General features: G+C 37.2%; 1 protein-coding gene across 3 annotated transcripts in view; it reads left to right on the forward strand.

Annotated features, from left to right (window-relative positions):
* The window catches only part of PIK3R3 (phosphoinositide-3-kinase regulatory subunit 3), a 124,748-nt gene that overhangs the window by 81,105 nt on the left and 16,786 nt on the right, over positions 1-26,857 (forward strand). For all 3 annotated transcript variants that reach the window (XM_037039515.1, XM_037039513.1, XM_037039514.1), the window contains 6 exons: positions 1,205-1,313; positions 3,400-3,498; positions 14,015-14,195; positions 14,627-14,752; positions 20,066-20,208; positions 22,926-23,102. In XM_037039515.1, the coding sequence (XP_036895410.1) occupies positions 1,231-1,313; positions 3,400-3,498; positions 14,015-14,195; positions 14,627-14,752; positions 20,066-20,208; positions 22,926-23,102 (809 nt within the window). In that variant the 5' untranslated portion in view covers positions 1,205-1,230. The remainder of the gene's footprint in view (positions 1-1,204; positions 1,314-3,399; positions 3,499-14,014; positions 14,196-14,626; positions 14,753-20,065; positions 20,209-22,925; positions 23,103-26,857) is intronic.

Consider the following 26,857-nt stretch of genomic DNA (forward strand, 5'->3'; position numbering starts at 1 on the left):
AAGACACAGAGACTGAAAGCATTGGGATGGAAAAATATTTCATGAAAAATGGAAACAAAACAAAACAAAAAAGCTTGGGTAGCATACTTAAACCAGACAAAATAGACTTTAAAACAAAGACTATAACAAGAGACAGAGAAGGACCTGGCAACTCCACTTCTGGGTATTTATCCCAAGAAACCCAAACACTAAATCAAAAAGACATATACATCCTTAATTGTCCATCAGTACATGAGTGATTAAAGAAGTGGTGCATAAAAATGATGGAATGTGACTCAGCCATAACAAAGAATGAAATCTCGCCATTTGAGGCAACATGGATGGACCTAGAGGGTATTGTGCTGTGTAAATAAGTCAGACAGAGAAAGACAAATGTCAGATGATTTCACTTATCTGTGGAATCCAAAAAACAAATGAGCAGAACAGAAACAGACTTAGATACAGAGAACATTTTGATGATTGCTAGATGGAAGATGGGTTGGGGAATGGGTAAAAAAGGTGAAGGGATTTAGAAGTACAAATTGGTAGTTACAGAATAGCTATGTAAAGTACAGTGTAGGGAATTTAGTCAGTAATGTTCAATAACTATATATGGTGTCAGGTTGGTACTAGATTTATTGGGATGATCATAAGTTACATCAGGGTCTAATTACGGGGTTGTATACCTGAACTAATATATTATGTCAATTGTGTTTTGAAAATGAAAAGTAGCCCTGGCTGGTGTAGCTCAGTGGATTGAGCACAGGCCTGTGAACCAGACGATCGGGGTTCCATTCCCAGTCAGGGCACATGCCTGGGTTGCAGGTCAGTTCCCAGCAGGGGCCAGTTCCCAGCAGGGGCCAGTTCCCAGCAGGGGATGCACGAGAAGCAACCATACATTGATGTTTCTCTTCCTCTCTCCTTCCCTCCCCCTGTAAAGATAAATAAATAAAATATTAAAAAAAAAGAAAATGAAAAGTAAATTAAAAAGTAAGGGAAAAACCCAAATAGTTGGAAAATTTCACTTTTCAGGCAATTGTTGGTATAGTTCTAAAAGGATTTTTTTTGGCTTGATGTTTAAGATTTAATATAAAATAACACAATTTGATTTATAATTATGTGAGTCTTGTGTATTAATACATTGGTTAGTGAGCAGTTCCTGACTGAGGGAATTAGAAAACAAATGATAATTTCATTTACAAAATAATACACATTTTTCTTCTAGCTCTTCCACCAAAGCCACCTAAGCCAATGACTTCAGCTATTCCAAATGGAATGAAGGACAGTTCCGGTTCTCTTCAGGATGCGGAATGGTATTGGGGGGACATTTCAAGGTAACTGGAATGCTACTGTAATGGAATGCAGGTTTTAAAAAGTCATTTTTGAGAACTAGTAGTTAAAATGAAACATTGTAATGTCCCATTAGTTGTTATGTAAAGATTACCATTTAAGAAATTGTGTAAGAACATCTCAAAAGTTCCTAAATGCTTTTCTTCCCACAAAAAAGTAACAATCTTTGAATTATGAGTGTGATTTTACTTTTAATTCTATATTGAAGATAGATTTCTGAATAAATTATACATACACTTAAGATATAGTTGCACATGTTTTAGGATTAAAGATACTAGTAGGTACTTAATTTTCCTTACCTTTTGTTTCTAAGGCACTGGTTCCACGATCTTTACATGTGCAAGAATCAATCGGGGTGGGATCCAGGAATCTGCATTTAACAACCGCCCCAAGTGATTTTGATGCACTCTTCACACACCTCATTTTGGGAGACAGGACTCTAGGACAGATTTGCTCTTTTGGTAAAATGTGGTTTTGGAAAATTTTGAATCTAGGGAAGAAATATACACTCTTAAATACGGAGATTGGCAAAAGTAGGTTTACGGTTGCACTGACATCCTTTTGAGTTAAAGCTATTGTAATAATCATAACCTGCATAACTTTTCCCATATGAACCATTGTAAGTAAAACCATTTTTACTTAACCCTGTATATATTCTAAATTTGAATATTCTATTATCTTGTTTTTAAAAAGCACTCACTAAACATTTCTGCCAAGTCAGTTTTCAGGTTGATGTTGTATTTCTTAGTATTCTTGCCATTCTTTTTCGCTTTTCTGTTCTCTCCCATTACCAAAGTGGCACTCATTTTTTTCTTTCGTTTTTTATCATTTGAACCATTTTTAAATGTATAATTTAGTGGCATAAAGTGCATTTAAATGTTGTTCAGTCATCACCACCATCCATCTCTTGGAACTGTTTCATCTCCCCCAAGTGAAACTCTGTACCCATTAATAATACACTAACTCACCTTGCCTCTTAACTCTCTCCCTAGGCCCTCCCTGGCAACTACCATCCTACTTACTGTTTTTATCAATTTGACTACTCTAGATACCTCATATAGCATATAATATTTATTTATTTATGACTGGCTTAGCATAATGTCTTTAGAGTTCATCCCTGTCATAGCATGTGTCAGAATTTCTTTCATTTTTAAAGTTGAATAGTATCGCATTTTTATATATTTATTTATTTATCTGGACATTTGGCTGTGATGTGTGTTTGGGTTGATTCCAGCTTTTGGCTAGTGAATAATGCTGCTATGAACTTTGGTATATACATGTTCAAGTTCCTTTTTTCATTTCTTTTGGGTATATACCCAGAAATGGGATTTCTGGGTCACATGGTAATTCTATATTTAATTTTTTGAAGAAGACAATATATTTTATATTATCAGAAAAATTTTTATTTTACCATTGTATAATAAAAGGTTCTCTTACATTTAAATACTATTTCAATTTATATTTTAAGATCCTGTGGTTCTATAATTCAGGGGTCTTTTATGCCCTGCCATTTTCTTTGAGTATTCTAGTGTTGTTCCTTAAAGTCCCAAATGAGCTCTGTAGAGGAATTTACCAGTATAAATTCATATTGGAGGATATTATATTGAAAGATTGTGAATTTAGTCAATCCTCCCCTGCCATCAGACATAGCTGCCACAGTTGCTTTAATATAACCTTCTTTCTTTTTTTTTTTTTAACTTTTGTTCAAGTACAGTTTTCTTTCTTGTATTCCCAATAACCTTCTTTCTAAACAGCTGCTGGTTTTTCCTGAAACTCTGCAAGTTCAGACTTGCTGAAGGAATCCCTAAAGGCTTAATAGAAACACTATCCCCTATAGAAAGTTGAAATCTGGAAAAGTTTAAGATGCAAACAGCCCTTCCTTAGATTAAACGCCAAAAATAACGCCAAAAATCAAAACAGAATGAACATATGTAGGGGGAGGAACTAAATGACCTCTGAAGGCCCCATGATTATATAACCTTAAACATACCCACCTCCCAATAAGCCTTGGTAATAATAAGAAAACAAATGACGCTTACTTTTTTTTTCATTTTTTAAATAATTCTTCAGGGAGGAGGTAAATGACAAATTACGGGACATGCCAGATGGTACCTTCTTGGTCAGAGATGCCTCAACAAAAATGCAGGGAGATTATACTCTGACTTTGCGGTGAGTATTATGTAGCATTTTGGTTAGTGTTCTACTAGCATTATTTATTTCTGGGTATATAAAAATTTCTGTATTTATATCTTTATATATACATTTATCATGTTTTTATTTAATCTAGATACATAATTTTAGTTGTTTAACCTTTTCTATACATTAAATATTTAAATGTCTTATAAAATGACAATTTTTCTTTTTATGTAGCAATAAAGTAAAAAAGCTAAAATCCTTAGTAACGAAGTAAGATGTATACTGTTGACCTTATGAGTGAAGCAGAAACCATGTGCACAGCCTAAGGTTATTAACGATATATTGAGAATCCACCCCTCTAATAACCCTATCATTCTCTTTAATGTAGACTTCAAAGAGTTAAAACTCAACCTTATTTAGGGTGATGATGATAGGTAGAAGATAAAGCAATTCTTAGTCTGCATCATGCTGTCCATGTGGGCCTATTAGAATCTCATAAGTGGCAGGTGTTTCACTTTGTGTATTTACAAAGATGGAACATATATTTTAAAAGATTAGGAAAATTGCTTTAGATGTTTCTGCAATTAATTTTAACAATGAAAATAGTCTAATTGCAATAAAGTCATTTTTAAAATAAGAATAACAGTAATAATAACAACTTCCTTGTACTAAGCATTTTACATGTAATGTTTATTTCTCACAACAACCTTATGTGGTGTAGGTATTGATATTTCTATTTTATAGATGAGGCAACTGAAGCTCAGCCTGGTTAAGAACTTGCCCAAAGACACATAGCTAGTAACTTACAGAGGATGAGTTCAAAGGCAGATTTATCTGGCTCCTTGCTGCCTTTCCATCCTGCTATCTTTAAGGAAAGCAATCCTGCCCTGGTTGTTGTGCCTCAGTGGATTGAGTGCTGGCCTACAAACCAAAGGGTCACCAGTTTGATTCCTAGTCAAGGAATATGCCTGGGTTGTGGGCCAGGTCCCTGGTTAGGGTGTACGTGAGAAGCAACCACACATTGATGTTTCTTTCCCTCTCTTTCTCCCTTTCTTCCCCTCTAAAAACAAAATAAATAAATAAAATCTTTAAAAAAAGAGAGAGAAGTAATCCTGTATTTCATGCTAGAAATGTGAAGTCACTATATTAGTTTCAGGTAAAGGTATTAAGAAGTTAATACTTTAGGACTTCAGTTGTGCTGAGGAATGATCAGTGTTTTACATTGATTCATTCAACATAATTTTTTCCCACCCTAATCAGACTTCTGTCTTACCACTCTACAGGGACTGGTAAACCAGTGGCCACTGCTCTCTTACCTTACCTGACCTATTAGCAGCATTAGTCATGCTCTTCTGATTTTCTTCATAGTTTTAGGCCACTCCTTTACTTGATATCTAAAGGTTATTTGTTCCCCAGTTCATACTTGGGCCTTTTCTTCTCTGAATTCATTCTCCCACAATGAAGCTTGTGCCATCCCATGTTTTTTTTAAAGATTTTATTTATTATTTGTATTTATTATTTAGGAAGAGAGGGAGAAAGAAAAGGAGAGAAACATTGATGTGCAAGAGATACATTGATTAAGTTGACTCTTGCACGCCCCCAGCTGGGCATCTGGCCTGCAACCCAGGCACATGCCCTGACCAGCAATTGAATCAGCGACTTTTCCGTTCACAGGCTGGCACTCAAATCCACTGAGCCACAGCCAGGGTAGTAGTGTCCTGTGGTTTTAATATACAATTACATGGTGATGATTCATAAACTTTATCTCTAGCTCTGACCTTCAGAACTTCAGATGCATATGCACAGTTGCCTGCTTGCTTTTGCCACTAGATAACTAGGGGATATACTAATTTTAACATGGGCAATGCAAAATTTATTTCAAACCCAACTCCCCCTACCCAAAGTGTTTCTCTTCAAGACCTTACTTTTTTAAGAAATAGACCACTATCTCTACAGTTACTCAAGCCTCAAGTCTTTTTCCCTTTCTCTAACCCTCACATTGAATTCATCATTAAACAAGTCTTGCCAACTCTACCCCCAAATTTATATTCATAATCTCTTCACATTTCTCTGCCATTCTAAATCTAAGCTACCATCATCTTGCTTCGTCTTTTCAGTAACCTCCTAACAGGGCTCCTAGCATCTTAAAGTTTCTAATCTTTCCCACCTGAACATTTTCTGCATAGCAGCCAGAGTGATAATTTTAAGATATGAATCTGATTTCTCCTTTGCTTAAAACTCTTTTAAGAGTGTTTCTGCTGCATCTAAGGTAAAGAATTTAGATTTTATTCTAACTTACAACACTCTATTTAACTCGGTCTTGGCCTCCTTCTTACAATTCCTTTATTGTCATTCTGTCTGTCTATTACATTCAATTGCACTAGCCTTTCTGTATCTCAAGACAAGTGAGGTTTATTTTTGCCTTAGAATTTTGCAATAGCTGTTCTGTCTGCTCTTTGAAATAACTGTTCTGTCTGATCTTTGCATACTTGGTTCCTTCTTTTCATTCAGATCTCTACATTCATACCACCTCTTCAGATCTTCCTGAATCACTCAATCCAAAGTAGCCAACCAAGGATGTATATTGCCTCAATTTACTTCTCTGTGGGCTGCTCACTGTTTTCACCTTCTCTTCCAACTTGTTTATCTCACCCCCACAAAAATTTAAGTTCTTTAAGATTGGGGACTTTGTTCAATCATAGCTATATCTCCAGAGTCTAAATTAGTGTGTGATAATGGATAGGCATTAGATAACAGATGCCTAATAAATAGTTATTAAATGAATGAATGTCCTTATTTATCTGCAAAATGGTTTTAATCCTGTGCTAAGGTACTCTTTTACAATGGCTAGATTCCTCATTATAACCAATTAATAGCAACCATTTTTATATCTTTGGGATGAGAAAAAGAGCCTGCATAATTATGTAATTTACCTAAAGTTTCAGTGCTTTTCAGGGAAAAAGGCCAGCGAGGGGCCCCACTTAAAGCTTTCTAGTCTAGAGTGCTGTGTTAGAGACCTACAGCTGGAAGGAATCTTTAATATTACCTGGTTCATCTAGGTTTCTCCAGATATAGGAATTCTCTGTGTAGTATTTTTCAGAAAGGGCCATTGCTGAGTTTCCATGTGATCTTTCAGCCATAGGGAGCTAGCATGTTCTTTTTTAGGCAGACCATTTTATTGTTTAGAGGATCATCTTTCTGCTTTATATTGTGCTAGGCTGGGGTTATGAACATAAGTACAACATGAATTTCCCTTAAGAGTTCATAATCCAGGTATGTCATGGTGGAACAGGAGAGGTGCATTTATACCATATCTTAATGCAGTGTGCTAAGTTTTACATCAGAGTTCTGTCTCCATTCTCCTTTTTCCAGCCCCCGGTAACTATTGTTCTGTTTTCTGTCTCTGAATTTGACTATTTTAGTTAATTAATATAAGTAGAATCATATAATATTTACCCTTTTGTATCTGGCTTATTTAATGTAGAATAATATCTTTTAAGTTTCATACATGTAGTGTATGTTAGAATTTCCTACCTTTTTAAGGCTGAATAATATTTTGTTGTATTATATATACACTATATTTTGTTTATTGGTTGATTGGTTGACATTGACAAAGAATGTTTTAAGATTTTCATGTGTTTAGCACAAGGTCTGACATATAGTAGATACTCAGTAAATATTTGAAGGAAGGAATAAATAAAAGAAATAAAAATAATTTTTCTCAGAGGAAATGACTGTTGAGCTAGGCCTTGATAGATTTTGCTAGGCAGGAAAGCGCTGGTCTTAATTCAATTTAGTAAATACTCATTGCTCAGGACTAGTTACTCTGCAGAAAACCTAACAATGGGTTAAAACTTTTGTTTCAAGGAAGGCAGACTAGTGAGGGTAAAGGGAATAAAAAATGCTTTGAATTAAACTAAACTAACAGAAGTACAAACAATGTGCTTTGAGGGCTTAAAAGAGGACAAGAGATAGCTTGTTGAGAGAATATAAAATGCTGTTCACCATGGAAGAAATCGCATTTGCAGTCTATTTTGAACAGGGGATAGGTTTGGATATGTAGAAAGTTGGGGGGTGCATTTTCAGGATTAGGTAACAATAGGAAAAATATGTAGAGGTGAGAAACGATAGTCTTGTTCAGAGAGATGCAGTTCCATTTGGTTAGTGGGTAGAGTTTATAAAGAGGAAAAAGTGATGAGGGGGATAGAAGGGTAGAAGGTTGGAAAAGGGTCATGTTGATGAGGGCCTTGAATTCTAAAATTTGGAGTTTGTATTTAATGTTGTAGATAGGCAGGGGGAACCATTGCCATTTTTTTCAGCAGGGAAGTTATATGCACAGGCTATATTTGAATAGAAAGAATAAAAGAAGATAGATATTTACTAGTAGAGTTAGAAGATTCCTGAGGAGTAATGGTGACCCAGAAGAGGATTTATTCTTTAATCATTTAATTTTTAATGAGTGCCCACAGTGTTAATAAGCACTGCTCTAGGAAAAGGAAACGATGAAAAGCCAAACATGGTCTCTTGTCTATAGTGTTCATGTTCAAGGGTAGGGGTAGGTGTTGGGGTAGGAGGTCCCTGGCTGGGTGGCTTGGTTGGAGTGTCATCTGTGCACCAGAAAGTTGTGGGTTCATTCCAGATCCATAGTCAGGGCACATACCTGGGTTGTGGGTTCAATCTCTGGCGGGGTGCTTACAGAAGGTAACGTTTATCAGTGTTTCTCTCTCAAGTCGATGTTTCTCTCTCTTCCTTCCTTTCTCTCTAAAAATCAATTAAAACAAGTTTTTTTTAAAAAGAGGTAACTTCACAGTTATGGAGTGCTACATAGAGAATAAAAAGGGCTTTTTTAATGTAGCATTTTTTATTCCCTTTACCCTCACTAGTCTGCCTTCCTTGAAACAAAAGTTTTAACCCATTGTTAGCTTTTCTGCAGAGTAACTAATCCTGAGACTATACATAGAGAATATGAAGAAAGGGAATTTAAGAGAGTTTTGAGAAGGAAGACCTCTATGAGGATATGACTTCTGAAAACTTAAGGATTAGAAAGATCCAGCCAGAAAAGTGTTCTAGGGAGAGGGAACAGAAAATGCAAAGACACTGATTTGGGGAACATTTGGTGAATCACTGACTACAAAGACCACTGTGGCTGGCTTTCAGTGTGAACCACAGAGTGGTAGGAGATGAAGGTGAAAGTGGGAAGCCAGCTACCGAGAGCCTAATGAGCCATGGGAAGGTATTTGAATTTTATTTCTAAGTATAAAAAATTAATAAGGGCTTTTAATGAAGGGACTGACATGATTGAAACACTGAATACACTATACTAGGATGGTGCCTCTAAGAAAGGAGTTGAGTCAAAGTAAGGTAGTGGAGCTAAGAGCAAAACGGATTTGATAATAGAATATGTATGAGGTTGAGAGGGAGTTGAAGGTGGTTTGAGCCTGCTGGGCTTAGAATGCATGTGCCATTTATAGAAATAGGAAGCACTGTCAGGAACAGTGTTTTATTGGGGAAGTAGGGAAGATGTTGATTTTAGCTGCTCCAGAACTTCTAGGTAAAAATGTATCTAGACTAGATCCAGAAGTATAGGTTTGGTGCCTACAAGAGAATATACAGCCAGAAAAGATTCAGTATCTTCAGTATCATCTACATAGAATATATGGGGGAAGAGGGTAGAGGCTGAAGGCAAATTCTTTTAGGGAATAGCTGTGTTTAGCAGCAGGAAGGAAGCAGTTAAAGAGCATTCTAATAGTTTGAGAGAAAAGAATGTCACAGAAGTCATGGGAGGATGACATATTAAGAAGGATGTGGGGGGCGGCAAGAAGGAAGGGAGAGTAGAAATTTCGCTACAAAGAAACTGAGCCTGGGGTAGAGGGATGGGGCAGAGTCTCAATTTGGTGACTCATTGGTGACCCTCAAAGGAGAGCAATGAGAATAAAATCAGACTGGGGAGAGTAAGTGATCAAGTAGAGGTTTTTCAAGTCAATAACTGCTGTTAAAATCAGTAACTAGTATTCATTGTAGAAAATCTGGATAGTTAACAGATCTTTAGGAATCTGCTTTATGCCAGGCATTGGGCCAGATGTTAGCATATAAGAAGGAATGTCATGGTTCTTCGTTTCAAGATTATGTGAGGGAGAGAGACATATAATTAGAAATTCACCACTCTAGTTTCTTCATATCTTCACTTCCTTCCTCCCTTGCTTAAGAGTCCATGGTTCGTTGTTAAAATAACCCTTGTGAATATATCTCAACAAACTTGCTCCTCTCTCCCTCCATTTTAGTCACCTTACTATATTCTAATACTTGGCAAATTCAACTCCATCTATTCCCTCCTATACCTGGACAGCCAAATTTGAAGAAAAATACACCATGCTGACTGGTCTTGAAAGTGGAAAAGGTGGTGGTCTTGCTGCTTGTCACCTACCAGCCCCAATAAGCAGAGACAGGGATTGAATCTTTATGGGCACTTTATTCAGATGGCTGGTGATCTGAAAAGACAGTGGGTTTGTACCCTAAAAGAGCATCTTAAACTCCATTTTAAACCAACTCTTTTTTTAAATTTTTTTTTTATTTAACTCTTGTTCAAGTACAGTTTTCTTGTATTCCCAGCCCTGCCCCCCGCCCCCCCCCCCCAGTGCTCCCCACCTCCCTCCCTAAACCAACTCTTTTTATAAGGAGAAGACAAGTGTAGGTAAGGGGTTTGTCATTCAGGGAAAACGTTTCAGATAAAAGCTGCAGCGTTCTTTCTTCTGTGTGGTGGGTAGTGGGCAAGTGGTGGGTTTCTCACCCTGGAGCACAGTGCCTCAGATACCATCTTGATTACTTGCAGTCCTCCTGAGACACAAAGGTGGAACTGCTTATGGTCTCCTGGAGTCAAGGTGGCTCACACCTTCAGTTCCTGAAACAATAGCTTTTCACAGGCATTGATTACTAAGCTTATTAGCTATTACCTGAAACTAAAAATTTCCCAACATTTGAGTCCCCCATCAGTCTCACATTTAAATTTGTGACTATTAATCTTAAGCAGGACTTCTGCTTAGATGACTTTCTGCATTTCCCCAGTCTATTTGCTTTCTCATTTTCCTAGATGACAATTTCACATGTACTTTTTTTCTTCAAATCAACAACACATCTTCCCCTTTTATTTACAGAAGTTGCTAAGAAATGAAAGGTGTCTGAAGAGATCTAACTCTTTTATGCTACTATTGCCAAGTTATCAACATATTTGTGCCCTGGCTGGTGTAGCTCAGTGGATTGAGTGCGGGCCTGTGAACCAGACAATCGAGGTTCGATTCCCAGTCAGGGCACATGCCTGGGTTGCAGGCCAGTTCCCAGCAGGGGAGTCATGAGAGGCAACCATACATTGATATTCTCTCCCTTTCTTTCTCCCTCCCTTCCCCTCTCTCTAAAAATAAATAAATAAAATCTTTAAAAAAAACATATTTGCACTTGAATGTGAAGATTGCCTTTCTCTTGGTCCAGCAGGGAGACTGACTGTTTGTGTTCTTGTTCAGGATCTCCCTCTTGTGGACTGGATCCTGACTCTATCTAATTTATTCAAGGACACTGCCTTGGGAATTATCTTGTCTTTTTTTTGGATCAACAGTTTTTGTCTCTCTACTGAGTCACCATTAGCATATAAATATGCTCTACTCTCCCACTTAAGAATAGTAAATAAAGAAAATTCCCTTGACCCTATTTCTCTGTCCAGCTATTTCCCTATTTTTCTGCTCTTATTTACAGCAGTATTCTTCAAGATAGTTGTCTGAGGAATTTCTTTTTCCTCTTTCATTCTCTTTATTCCATTCCAGTCAGGCTTCCACCTTAGCATTACACTGAAACCACTTTGTCAATATCACTTAGTGATCTCTACTTTGTCAGCCCCAGGTCAGTTACCCAGTTGACCATTTTCTCTGTTGAAATGCTTAAAAATATTTTTCCTTAAAACTCTTAGTTCTCCTTTTATTTCATTAATTGCTCTCTCTTGGTTTCCTTTGCTGGTTCTTCTTCAGTTCCCTGACCAGTAAACATTAGTGAACCCTGGGGCTTAGACCTTGGACCTCTTCTCTTGTTTAGCTATGCTTATCTTCAGATAACATCTATAGGGTGACTGTTTTTATACCTATAGCCCAGACCTTCTTCTGAACTTCAGATTCTTCCAGTAGGCTGCTGGACCAGTCATCTGCTCTTGGATGTTCACCAGGCATCTCATGCCTAACCTGTCTAAAGGCAAAATGTTTTTTCCTGTTTAAATATGTATTTTTTAAATACAGCCTTCCTTTTCAATAAATGACAATCCCATTCCTCTAATTGCTTAAAATAAAAACCTTGAAATCATTCTAATTTTATCTTTTTCTCTCATACCCATATTTAGGCCATTAGCACATTCTGTCAGCTCTCTCTTCAAAATACAGGGTCCAGCAGAAGTAATGCCTGCTTGAATGTGGTTGTTAGGTTAATAATATGAGTGTAATAATTTATAGTCTTAATTTGAACATGTCATCTAAAATGTCACATGGTATGCTTGAGTCTAATACTATTATATTATAGAATTATATGCTTATGATTTTGTAAAAAGAGATTTTATAATAAAAAGGGGGTCATTATTTGTGCCGGACCATGTATATTCAGAATCCCACCATTTCTCAGTGTCTCCACTGCTGTTACCCTTGTTTAAGACATCATCTTCTCTTGCTCAGATTATTCTAATAGTCTGCCTTCTGATCTTTTCACTTCTACCCCTGCCCACTTTGCCTGGTCTCTTCTCAATCGAGCAGCTGGTGAGTCTTTTAAAACACGAGATAAATGATACCATTTTGCTCAGAACCCTCTTGTGTCTCCCCATCTTATTCAGTAAAAGCCAGAACCCTTACAATGGCCTGTAGACTATGACATGACCTACACATGTCTGACTTCATCTGCTACTACTCTCCCTTTTTCTAATTCAGCCCCAGCATCGCTGGCCTCCTTGCTGCTTTTCAAATATGTCAAGCTTGCTTCTACTGCAGGGGCTTTGCACTGTTGTTCCCTTCTGCCTGGAAAACTTTCCCTCCAGATATCTGCTGTGCTATCACTTAGTGTAGATTCTGAACAGAGTGGTTTTCCCTTGTGCAACGTGAATAAAACAGCAGTTCCTTCACTCCCAGAACTGTCTCTGCCCTTTACTCTGTTTAGTTTTTGTTCCATAGGATTTATTACCATTTGATAGTTTATTTTTATGTCCTATGTTGATGAGAAATTCTTTATGCTCATTATAAGCTTAAAGATGGAGATATGTTCTTCATGCTTCTAAACTGTAAGTTCTATGAAAGCATAGGTTATCAGTAGCTTGTTTGTCACTATATCTACCTAGAGTCATATAGTTCCTGGCACATAGTAGATGTTCCATAATTTTTTTGAATGAATGAGTGCCTTTTAACTTTGCTTTAGCAGAGACACCAGCTTGCATTTATTGTGAGTATATATGGGGTGTATTCACCTATAGGAGTTACATATGATTATGTGGTCCTTCTAATGTACATTTTATAGGAATGATTTTTTCATTTATCTAAATACTTACCTTCAAAGCATTATTTGATTCAAATCAATCTATAAATTCAAACCTATTGTATTTGAACTTTCATACAGATCCCAGTACCTCATTTATCATGTGTAATAGCATGGCATAAATTAGAGGCATTTTCCCCCTCATTAAGTCTGCATGTTGCTATAAGAAGGGTTGAATGGGAATTATGCAGTATTTTGCTAAGATACAGTAATTCAACCTGATTTTGTTTTAGATTATACCTTAAAGGACTTAACAAAACATTGCCATTTTAAGCTTTGGTTATAAATTACCTTTTAAGGCACCATTGGATAGAACTCAATAAACAAAAGTGGTTAAAACTATTCAAGAGTCAAATTACACTCATCTAATGTAAATGGCTCTTCCAAAGCTATACTTTGTAGAACAGCTGAATGACTTTGGATCATTTACATACTGTGTGGCCTAGAGAGTAATTTCCAAGAATTATAAGCAAATATAAAAGACAAAGTAATGTAAGATCTAGATAAATTACTCAGTCATAAGTCATTCCAGCAGCTTAATTTTGTTTGGTCATTGATGATAAAACCTTGAGTGTTGGTGATTGTGTGACAAATGTTTATCATCCCCGTTCATATAGAGATGGCTTCTGCTTCCCTCCACAGACACACAGCCATGTAGCTCTGGGTCCTAAATAGGTTGTTTCTGTTCTTCCTTAAAACATATTAATAGAATTTAAGTTAGATAATTCATTTAGAAAATAAACTAAAGATACAATACAGTATTTTTCTTAAGTGATTATATTGACCTTTATAAGATATTTATAGACAAAAGAAATAGTTGAAAAATAGCATGATATTATATATACTTCTACACACATAATTTGATACGCCTTTTTGTCTGTTTCAGCCTCAACATAATAAAACTTGTTTATTATGTGACATCAAGCTTTTATATCCTCATATGAAAGTAGTACTTCAGTAGAATGGTGGGGAAAAAAATCTACCCTTGTTGTCTTGTTCACAGGAAGGGAGGCAATAATAAGTTAATAAAGATCTATCATCGAGATGGTAAATACGGCTTTTCCGATCCTCTGACGTTTAATTCAGTGGTGGAGCTCATTAACCACTATCATCATGAATCTCTTGCTCAGTACAATCCCAAACTTGATGTGAAGCTGATGTACCCAGTGTCCAAATATCAACAGGTATGGTTACAAAAGTTCTTGATAGCTATTTAGCAAGTCATTATTATTTAAGAGCCTCATTTGATTTTTTTATCGGGCTTATCAGAAAAAATCTACTTAAAATTTTCTACTGAAGATTTAAGAATTTTAGGACTTATTTTATGGCAACTATTAATAGCTTGCTGCATGTATTTATTATGTAAGTATACTTCTATTTACATTTTCTATTTATACTTTATTCATTTTTAAATTAATAATTTTTGTTGTGTTATAAAGACTAATCTTAGTGTTAACAAAAGAATTTAGTGCATTTGCATGCTTGATGTTACCACAGTGGCTTAAACTTACAGCAGAAATAAAATTAAAAACATAAATTTTTAAAAAAATAAGTAAATGTGAAAATTTATGTTAGAATTGTTAATATACTTTATTTCTTTTGTTTGCCTACGTAGGATCAGTTGGTAAAAGAAGATAATATTGATGCAGTAGGTAAAAAACTGCAGGAGTACCACTCTCAGTATCAGGAAAAGAGTAAAGAATATGACAGGCTATATGAAGAATATACCAGAACATCCCAGGTTAGTACAGTTTTGTTATTTAGGCCAATAAGTATGCAGCATTACAGTTATATCAGGTTTTCTTTAATTCGCCTGACATTCTTTAGTTGTCTTAATATTTTAAATAGTCTTTTTGAGACTTTGATGATACAAATATCTCTCCCATTCACTAGTCAGTATTTTATTGGTTGAGAATATATTTTATATCAGTATTAACTAGAATAAGGTTTGACTGCAAGTGACAAAAATAATAACAAAATAACAAAAGCTTCCACTGGAAATTTATTTTTCTTTTATGTATAGGCAGTTCAGGGGTTTTATGGAAACTCCAAAATCATTAGGGCCAAGGGTTCTTCTGTCTTGATGCTTTTCTATCTGTGGATATGGCTTACTCCAGTTTCAGCCATTGACAACTATATCCTAGTAAACAGAAAGGAAGAATAGGAAAGAGAAAGGACTATTTCTTGTTTTTAAGGTTATTTGCTAGAAATACAAACTGCTTCCACTCCCCACCCCCCCTGGATAGACATGACTGCCAGGTCATAGCTAAGCTGCAGGGAATGTGGAGGAAGTCTTCTTTTTTTTTTTAAAGATTTTATTTAATTATTTTTAGAAAGGAGGGAGAGAAACATCAATGTGTGGTTGCCTTTCACATGCCCCCTACTGGGGACCTGGCCCACAACCCAGGCATGTGCCCTGACTGGGAATTGAACCAGCGATCCTTTGGTTCACAGCCTGCACTCAGTCCACTGAGCTATACCATCTGGGATAGGAAGTCTTCAATAACCATGAAAGAATGAGGGAGTTTGTGTTTACTGATTTTGAGTGATTTCTAAGATATATTAAGTAAAAAAAGCAAGCTATAGAAAAATGTATGTAGTATCCTTTCATTTATGGTTTAAAAAAATAGAGAGTAGAGGGTGTTACATGTGTACATGTTAAAAAAACATGCTCAGAATGTTTCTAGCTAGAAACCGATATATCTTCTGGGTGAGATCATTAAGACAGTAAGAGCCCAAAAGTAGAAAACTTACCTTTTATATATCCTTTATATATTTGATTTATTCTTTCTGTATGTATGTGTTACCTTCTTAAAATATCTAAAACTAACTGAATTAGAATTCAGGAGATTTATTTTCTAATCCTGGTTATGTTAAAAATTGCTTATATCCCTTGAGAAAGTCTGTTTAAAGTTCCCATCTTTAAGATGAAGATAATGGCAACCCCAACTATATTTGAATGTGTGTGTGTGGAAGAGAGACAGAGAATCTGGTTTAAAAAAAAGTTCAGTATGGTAACCCAAAAATGTTTGTTGAATATCTAGTCTATGCATGATACTAATTCCTTAGTTGTAAGACTTCCATTCAGTCAGGTTCAGGTGGTTCTGAATGATGGTTGTTATGGAGTTTAGTTGTGATTTTGATGTGGTTGTGGGAGGAGGCCAGTACCCTATTTACCTGTGCTGCCATCTTTATGGGAAGTTTGGACCTCATTTCTTAAACTCTCTTCTCACTGTACTCCAGCGACACTAGCCCCCTTGCTGTCCCTTGAATATACTAGACCTGTTTCCTCTCTTCATGGATTTGCACTGGCCGTTTCCTTGACTTAAACACATCCCCTTACCCCCAGATAGGCAGTCACCTGGCCAGCCCCTCAGTTCCTTCAATTCTTTGCTCAAATGCTCTCATCAAAATAAGGCCTACCTGACAACTTTATTTCAAATTGTAACTCGTATTTCAAATTTTTTTTCCCACTCTACTTCTTTTCATAATACTTGTTACCTACTAACAAACTGTGTAGTTTATTTACTTACCATGTCTGTTATTTATTGTCTGTATAACCCCTTAAACTGTAAGTTCCTAGGGCAGAAAAAATGTTTTAAAGATTTTTTAAACTTATTTTTAGAGAACTGAAGGGAGGGAAAAAGAAAGGGAGAGAAACATCAATGTATTGTTGCCTCTTGCACACCTCCCTGCTGGGGGACCTGGCCTGAAACCCAGGTATGTGTCCTGGACTGGGAATTGAACCAGCAACCCTTTAGTTTGCAGGCAGGTGCTCAGTCCATTGATCCATACCAGCCAGGGTAAGGGCAGAAATTTTTATCTAAGCTTGTTCACTTATATATCCCAAACACTTCAAATAGTGCCTGGTATAGAGTTAGTGTTCAATTATTTTTGAATGAATTTATGGAAGGTAATGAACTAAAAGCACTCCACCCTTGGCAAGGGCATAGAGTCAGACTCATGGTATGAAGTGGAGTCTGGGGAGGGCTAACCCTCCTGTGAGTAGAAGCTAGAAAAAATGGCCACTGTTGCATGCAGCTTTGGTTTGGTATTGAGCTGCATTTTTGCTCTCATGACGGGAGAAAGCAGAGAAAGCTACACATGTTGTGAACATGCTTAGTAATACTGGGGATTTCACAGCAGATTCTGTGTTCTGAGCAGCTGAAATAAGACTGGATTCTGGACTTGGAATCCCTGGTTGGAGCATTGGGTGTGGGGGGTAGATGGAGGCAACCAAAAAGCCCTAAGTGGGTCGAATTTAAACGAGGGCTAAATTTCTCTATGTGAGAATTCAGATCAGGGCTGAGCACAGAAGAGCCATGGAGGCTTAAAGCTTTGGGATGTGGAGGAAGAGAGGGAGGGATATGCTGGGGCAGTAAATGTTAAAGAGAGATTAAAGAATTGACCTCCTCTGTTTACAAGTGTTACAGACCTCCTTGTGTTACAGTGTTTATTAGTATCGCAGACCTCTTTATTTCTGTGAAATATTAGGTAAAATCTAGATTGCTTTGATATAAGTGAATTCCTCCCTGATAATGGGAAAGAGATGGTGGTGTATAAGTCAGAGTTGGCACAAGGGGATAAGGCGAAAAGATGGCATATGGGGATATTTGACATCTGGATTACGTATAATTAGAAGGAAAAGTGATAGGATTTAATGATGGATTAGGATAAGAGATGGGAATTTGGCAGTGAGGTCATTCATTGGTGGCCTTGGAAGGGCCTGTGGAATGGTGAGTACAGAAGCCAGAATAGGGTGAGTTGGAGTGTGAATGAGAGATGAGGAAAGAGAGCCATATAAATAACTTTTTCAAGAAGCTTAACTGTGACTGGGAGAGACTTTAGGGTTTGGGTTTTTTTTTTCCAGAGCAGTGTAACTAGAATTTGTTTGTATGTTGATGAGAAGGAACCATTAGATTGGGAGAGTTCAGGATGTCAGAGGGGCTGGCTGATGTGATGGATGAAGTACCTGAGAAAGGAAGCGGAGGTGTTATCCAGAGCACAAGTAAATAAAAGAAGGAAGAAAAGGGGGTGGATACGGATAGGTTTATAGTTTTGGTGGTTGGCATAGTGGCATTGTTTACGAGGGAGCTGCTGCTTTGGCAGTGATACCAAAAACCTTTCTGTTTGCTTCCCTTCCAGCACATATACCAGTGTTAGTACACTCAAATTAATGGTGTTTTCTTTGAACATACAGGACCAGCGCTTTGTAGGTAATTTCTAATCTTACAAGGGAGTCAAGACCCTCCACTGTAATTTCATAATTGTAAAATTTGTAACTAAATATGTGGATATGGGCATTTCAGTATGTTTACTGTATTTTTTGAGATAGGTATGATGTAACCTCAACTATATGGAACATTATAAATGTTTGAGCTTTCCTCATCAGCCCCTTATGTCCCGACCCTACTGAGCAACTGCTTATTCCTGAACATACCCTATTATTTCATGTCCATGCCATGCCATGCCTCTATGTACAATGCTGAATGTTCCCCCCACAATTCTTTAAGCCCTAGCACATTTACTGCCTTCTCCCTGAAGCCTCTGTAAAGCTAATTCACCCTACTTGATTTCCTTTACCATGACATGAAACAAAACCTATTAAAGTTTAGAAATCTATTGCACCTGTATATTACAAATCCTCTTCTTTATCACCACTTGGTACTTTCTTTATAGTGGGTTTTCAATAATTGTTTGTTGAGATTAATAAATGCTGGATAGTTTAGGAACTATCTAATAAGCACCAAACTTTAAAAATTGCAAACATTCAGGATAGTAATGCTAAAGTCGACAGAAGGCTTCAGAGCTCATTGAAGTGTATGGGACTACCTGCCTTAGTGCTGAAAGGCTTGGTGTGCTGGGCTTTGTTCTATGGAGTTTGTAGTTTTTTATCTTACTCCACATCTGATTTTAGCAGCTATTCTTCTCCTTTTCATTTTCTGCTTTTAATCAGATTAACCTGATGATGAATCTGTTTGGAAAACTACATGCTTTAGAAATGAAAGTAAGAATAACTAGACTTTATAGGGCTCTTCTGGGAATAAGGCTTTGCACATTGGTGCATGGACTCCTTTGCTTTGTCCCCTCACTCCTTCTGCATCTTCTGGGGGTCAGCAGTACAATAGGTGCAATGGCAAAACTTAGTCCTTATCTTCAAGCTGTTCAGGGTTAATCCCTCTTAGAAGCACAGAGGGCTTTCTGTGGTTCTCAGCTATACTTCAGGTAATAGTTCTTTTATTTTAGGGTTTGAATGATGCATTTTGCATAGTAAGAGTAGGAATTCAATAAAGGGTCTTGTTTTTAGCCCAGTGATTTTCAACCAGTGTACCACAAGAATTTTTACATATTTATTTATTTTTAATCCTCACTCAAGGATGTGTATTGATTTTAGAGAGAGAGGATTCGTTTACTGATTTTAGGGATTTTAGAGAGAGAGAGGGAGAATTGATTGGTTGCCTCCCATACACTCCCTAGCTGGACATTGAATCTGCAACCTAGGTATGTGTTCTGACAGGGAATCTAACTTGCAACCTTTTGGTGCACAGGATGATGTTCCAACCAACTGGGCCACCTGGCTGGGCCACGAGAATTTTAAAAACATGTAATACCTGACTATTTAGCCCTGGCTGGTGTGGCTCAGTGGATTGAGTGCCAGCCTGTGAACCAAAGGGCCACCCATTTGATTTCCCAGTCAGGGCACATGCCTGGGTTGTGGGCCAGGTCCCCAGTTGAGGATGTGTGAGAGGCAGCCACACATTGATGTTCCTCTCTCTCTCTTTTGCCCTCCCCTCCCCTCTCTCTCTAAAAAAATAAATAAAATCTTTAAAAAATGATAACAGTGAACACAATAGCTGTCCAGTGGGAATGAATCAAAATTATACCTATTTTGCGGTATGCAACAGAATTTTAGTAATTAGTTTATGTGTGCCATGAGTCATGAAGAAGGTTGAAAATTGCTGTTTTAGACTTCTAAATTGTCTTATATGGAATTGTAACAAAATTATACAGCAAAGAAAAACAAGTGTATGTCTTTTCTTTTTCTCTCTTATAGGAAATACAGATGAAGCGGACTGCAATTGAAGCTTTTAATGAAACAATTAAAATATTTGAGGAGCAGTGTCACACACAGGAACAATATCGCAAAGAATACATTGAGCGATTTCGTAGAGAGGGGAATGAAAAGGAAATTGAACGGTAAATCCACTTAATACCTGCAAGAACATCAGTGAGACAAGCCATCCTTTTTCCCCAGTAATCTCTGTTGTGTTTGCTTTTACCCCTAAAACTTCACAGTCCTTCCATACGGAAATACTTGGCTGTTCCCACCAGTGGCACCAAGTGGAACCTCCTCTCTTCTGCATTCTTTCTCCATTCTCCTAAATGTTAACTCCTGCTCACCCTGTAGGACTCAGTTTAGACATGACTTTTTTCTAGAAGATCTTCCCTGACTTCCTCACCTGATATGGGGGCTTTTTTCCCTACCCTTACAGTATCTAGTCCTGACCTCTAATGTAACGTTTACTGAATGCCCCTTTCTTAGCTGCAAGCTTGTTGAAAGTAAAGATGTTGTCTTATTTTTGCTGATAGTTACAGCACCTGCTATGGTTCTGGAGAGTACATAGTGGAGCTTATGGAATATTTGTTGAGCTAAAAATCAACAGCAGGAATCCAAGAATAAACTGGAGGTGGAGCAAGACCGTGGACAGGAATGGCAGACTGCCTATCACAGGCAACTGTAGTCTTTGTGATCATCAAGTTAAAAGGTGGTGAGGGCCTGAACCAGAGCAGGAAAGGAGGTGGAGTTAATGGAAATGCTGAGGACTTGAGGCTTGAGCAGCAATGATAGCTGTGGGATAAGTCAAAGACTATTCCTATTGACTAAGGGATATGAGTCACTAAGGGATGGTCTTATCCACCAAAATAGAGAGTATGCAAGGAGAGTTTAGAATTGGAACCAATGAGTTTGAGGTTCCTGTGAGAACCCAAATGGAGTTGCTGAAAGTCTATTGGATTTGGAATTCAGTACAGAAAAGATTTGGGAGGCATAAATGTGTAGGTCGTAATAGATGCTAAAAATAAGATTACACGGAGTGAATGAGCAGCATGAGAAGTGTTGGATCTGGCAACCAAAAGGGTATTATTGTAAATGCAAATTTAGTGGAATATTGAAAGACTCAGCCAGATAACAGTGGGTTGAGGAGGGAAGAAGTGGATAACAAATAAAAATGAATCCTGTGCAAGGGAAAAGCAAAATTATTTCTCATGTTAGCACCAAAGTGTCAGTGAACTTCTGTGTGCTAAAGAATAGGGCTTAGTGCTGTGAGGCAGTATGGCTTAATGGTTGAAACAAGGGGCTTGAATTCTGTGTTGAATATTTATTTACTAGCTGTGTGACCTTGGTTGAGTTACTTAACTTTTCGAGCCTGTTTTCTGCTCCATAAGCTGTGGATAATACCTTGTTGAAATGCTGTGAGAATTAAGTGATACACACACACGTATTCATGATACAGAAAGGCATGTGTGTGAGTATATCTTGGCATATGCTGTCAATCAATGACAATTATTAATAATGAAATAGAGCCCTGGCTGGTGTGGCTCAGTGGATTGAGCATGGGCCTGCGAACCACACGATCACAGTTCAATTCCCAGTCAGGGCACATGCCTGGGTTGCAGGCCAGTTCCCAGCAGGGTACTCATGAGAGGCAACCATACATTGATATTTCTCTCCTTCTCTCCTTCCCTTCCCCTCTAAAGATAAATAAATTTAAAAAATTTTAAAAAATAATGAAATAGAAAAGAACTTGTAGTTTAGTTGCAAAGAAAAACAAAGTAACATGATGATGTTTTAATAGTAATGTAAAACCACCTATTGAATGACCAATGAATGAATAGTGTGGGCAATTGATGCCTTAAGGATTCAGAGCACAGCAAAACTTTGTGTGCTAGAAAATTTATAGCTGTTATATACTGAGTACTTACCAAGATGCGTCAGGCATCGTTTAGTCCTTTACATGTATTACCACACCACATTTAATGTACCCAGTAACCCAGTGAAGTAGGTACTGTTTAAGTACCCATTTTAAACAGAAGAAATGAAAGCACAGAGAATTTAAATAACTTGCCCATAGCCACACAAGAAGTAGCAGGCCAGAGATTTAAACTTAGGCAGGGTGACTGCAGGGCCATTGCTCTTAACTGGTATATTATGTTATCTTCCGATATCATACATACAGCTTCACTTGTTCAGTCATGACTTGATCCAAAGCCCAAACAAGGTCATCAGGATTCTCTCTCGTACTCTTGTCTTTTGGTTCCATTTTCCTCTGTGTTGGCTTTATCCTTAGGTAGGCTTCTCTATGAGATGGCAGAGTAGCAGCCGGGAGTCTTAGAATCACACACATATTCATAATTTAACAATTCCAGTGGAAAGTCTCTATTATAGTTCTAGCAATAGCCTGGAATCAACTCTCATTAGTCAGTTGGGGTCTTACTGCTATTCCTGAACTAGCAGTCACTGTAACCTGAGGGTGTGGATAGGATGGAATGGAATACTTATTTCCTTTTTATTGAATTTATTGGGGTGACACTGGTTAAGAAAAGTATACAGGTTTTAGGCACACAGTTCTATAACACAGCATGTGTACGTGTCTTGTGTGTTCACCACCCTAAGTTGGAATGGAATACTTTTATTGTCCAGGCTGGGTTGTGTGGCTCTTCACCGTGAATCTGAGATGGGGCAGGGAGCCCATCAGGCACCATCAGGGAGCTATTATGAGAAGAGTGGGTATGAATGTGGGCCAGGTAAAAACAGCAGATGTTGGCTGCACTTAAAATATTAGGGTTGTGCTCACTCTATAAAATGTCTGTGTTTGGTTCCTGTTTTACCTTTAATACGTCACATATTTTCACAGAATTATGATGAATTATGACAAATTGAAATCACGGCTGGGAGAGATTCACGATAGCAAAATGCGTCTAGAGCAGGATTTGAAGAAGCAAGCTTTGGACAACCGTGAAATAGATAAAAAAATGAACAGTATCAAACCTGACCTGATCCAGCTGCGCAAGATCCGAGATCAACACCTTGTGTAAGTAGTGCTGCCCTGTGTGGGAGGGAATCACCAGCACCAGATTACTACTAGCAGTAGAAACATTAGAGGCAGAAGAACAGACCTGTAATTGAGAACTAGACAGTGAAGTTGTAAGAATGTGGAGAAGCAATCTTGTTGGGAGTAGTGTACCAGAGTTCACCTGAAGTCAATGTGTGGGAGCAAAGTAGGACTCTGATCCATACAAATGCCTTGGGAGTCTTGGGGTGGCTGTGGCATGAATAAAATGATGTAGCTTAAAAATTACAGAGTAACATTTGCCTAAAACACAAAAACCAGAATCTTTGGTAATATAGAAATAGAAATTATTCCTCATAGGCACAGGCAAGGACACTGATAGTGCAGGCCTATAGATAAGTATACAGAATAATCTACTAAAGGGATTTTATTTCTAAGAAGTGAAATTCTACATTTAAGTAACAGAAATGTGTCGATAGCAGACATCGTGAAAGATAATTTTATCTGAGGAGTGGAATCCAACTTTTTAATATTATGGAAAACTGTAAGATTTAGCTAGATATGGGGATATTATCCAGATATATAGATTGAAAGATATAATGTGTTTTGATATGTATAATGCACACATTTTTGCCCAGATTTTTGGAGGGAAAAATAAGAGTGTACATTATATGTGGGTAGTACTAATTCCGTACCTATGTAAATGTTTTTAATTTTTTTATTTATACTTATGCATTAAAAGTGTAACTATAGAAAGTAATAATGATGCCCATATGCAAAATAATACCCTGGAATATGATAATCAGTTTTGTTTCTAAATGTAAATAAATAAATAATTGAATTAAAAAATTAAAATAAGCCCTGGCTGGTGTGGCTTAGTGAATTGAGGGCCAGCCTGCGAACTGGGCGGTCGCTGGTTGCGTCCCCAGTTAGTGCACTAGAGGCAACCACACACTGATGTTTCTCTCCCTCTCTCCCTCCCTTCCCCTCTCTAAAAATAAACACATAAATAAATTAATTAATTAAAACAATATTTTTTAACTGAAAGTTTGAGCCAAAAAGGCATTATACATGGTGAAATATGGTATTAGCAGAACAAGTTGTATGGATTATGTTTTTAGGACAAATGACTGCTTCAAAGAGAAAAATTTAAGAGAAAATGAAATATATTAGGTTTAGTTCTAGGTAAAGAATAGACTCTTATGAAATATGTTTATGGGTCTCATGCATGTAAAACAATTCAGTTCAAATTCCTGGCAGGAGAAGATGGAGTAAAGACCTCTGACTGTGTTTTCCATAGACATCAGGCTTTCTTTGTGAGAAAGGGAGAGGGAATAAAGCACAAGCCTAGATGTTGGAACAGTGGCTAGTGAGTTTCAGTGGAGGATAATTGAAGGTGATTGTTTTGGGGTCAATTACAACTACACTATGCCAGGTAGTTTTTAGTACAGTCTTCTCTAGAGATCATTTCCATTTGCTAATATGGCACCAAAAAAAGTCAAGCAAGTACATACAGCATACGGAAGAGCTTTGGAAACAAGGCAAGGAGATACCCTTGTCTAAAATCAGGGTGTGTCTGCTCTTGGAATACTTACATGGTACTAATCACATAATGAAGCTGAAGAAATGCCCAAGAAGTCTTTGCCATGGACCAAAGGATTGAATAGAAGCTCTTCTTTGCTCTGGAAAGCAGTGATATTTAGAAATACACCATCCCAAAGAGCATGAATAAGTGTAGCAAACTAGAACTTAAAAAGTTTCTTTAATGAGTTCAATAAGCTAAGTATAAAAGAGTTTTTGATAACATCATGGATAATAAGCCATGACCTGCTAGTAAAGACAATTAGGAGGTTTAGGGAGACACCAACAAGTCCTGCGTCTTCGGGCAGGGTTGTTTCAGGGAGGACAGTGCAGTGTTTAACACAGATAACACTAGGCTTGGTGGACTGGATCTGTTCCAGTGCTGGGATTGTCCAGTCGGTCCTGAAGGAGACTGGGTGTAAAATGCGTGCTGCATACTGAGTGTGACCTCTCTTTGGTCCTGTTTTGAAGTTGGAATAGGTTGGAATTCGGTAGTACCTGATTAGAGATTGTCATTAGTTCATCAAGCCCCCTCTGGGCGTGGACATTTTCCTGACTTTCTACTGCATAGCCTACAAGGATTCTATGAGATTCTTTGCTGGTATCCCAGTGTACTGTTTCTAGGATATTCTTGAGAGCTTAAATATAGAACTTCATTTCTTAAACATAGAATAAAAACTTCTTAAATATAAAATCCTTTAAAATTTCCTTTCCAAAAAAGGAATTTGGTTGTTCATGTGCAGTTCTTTTTATCAGCAGCTAGTTTTAATGATTACCATATACTTTCCTTCATATTTATAAACCTAAATTCATAAATTTAAAATAAAAAATAACTTAACCATAATAATACAGGTGCATTAGTGATGAGTTTTGAGTAAAATGTGCAAGAGGGGTTTGCAGCTAAAGAGTTTCTGTGGAGGGTGGTGTGTTCTCTTATTTATTTGGTTTAACAAAATTTTATTGAGCCTCAACTGGTGTGGCTTGGTTGGGTGTCATCCCGAAAAGTGAAGGGTCACTAGTTCAATTCCTAGTCTGGAGCATGCTTGGGTTGCAGGCTTGGTTGGGGTGCATATGAGAAGCAACCAAATGATGTTTCTCTCTCACATCAATCTTTCCCTCTTTTTCTCTCTCCTCCCTCTAAAAATAAAGAAATAAAATCTTTTAAAAGTTTTATAGTGATTAGTTTATATCCCATACAATCTACCCATTTTGAAGTGTATAATGTAATATTTTTATTATATTCACAGATATGTTCAACCATCATCACAGTCAATTTTAGAACATTTTCATTAATCCGAACAGAACCCATGTACCCTTAACCTAGAATCCCCTATCATCCTGTTCTCTTCAGCCCTAAACAACCACTAATCTATTTTCTGTCTCTCTTGCCTATTCTGAACATTAACATAAATGAAATCATGAAATATGTAATTTTTTGAGAGCAGCTTCTTTCACTCAGCATAAAGTTTTTACTCATCCATGTGTTACATGCATAATATTCCATTGTGTAGATCTACTACATTTTATCTAACTATTTACTCATCAATTGGTGGACATTTGGGTTGTTTCTAACTTGGGCTGTTATGAATAAAGCTGCTCTGATCATTTGTGTATAGGTTTTGTATGGATGTCTGTTTTCAGTTCTCCTGAGCATATGCTGAGGAATAAGACAGCTGGGTCACATTGTAACTCTGTGTTTAATTGGGGCACTGCCAGGCTTTTCTGAAGTGTCTGCATTGGTTTACATTTCCACCAGTGATGGTCTGGGTTTTTTTTTCTTAAATAATGAATCACTCCTTAATTTAGCTCATAAGTTAAAATTTTTAAAACTGATTTTTCATTTTAAGGTGTCTTACATTTTATTTCATTATTATGTAGGGAGTATGAAGTTCTGTTTATAAAATTTTTTATAAGACAAATCGTATTCCTCTTTTTTAAAAATATATTTAGCCCTGGCTGGTGTAGCTCAGTGGATTGTGGTTCGAGGGCCTGTGAACCACACGATCGCGGTTTGATTCCCAGTCAGGGCACATGCCTGGGTTGCGGGCCAGTTCCCAGCAGGGGACTCATGAGAGGCAACCATGCATTGATGTTTCTCTCCTTCCTTTCCTCTCTAAAGATAAATAAATAAAATCTTGAAAAAAATGTATATTTAATTGATTATGCTATTACAGTTGTCCCACTTTCCCCCCCTT

The sequence above is a fragment of the Sturnira hondurensis genome, unplaced genomic scaffold (assembly GCF_014824575.4).
Source record: "Sturnira hondurensis isolate 20B ecotype Veracruz unplaced genomic scaffold, ASM1482457v3 Scaffold0025376, whole genome shotgun sequence".
Taxonomy (NCBI): Eukaryota; Metazoa; Chordata; class Mammalia; order Chiroptera; family Phyllostomidae; genus Sturnira; species Sturnira hondurensis.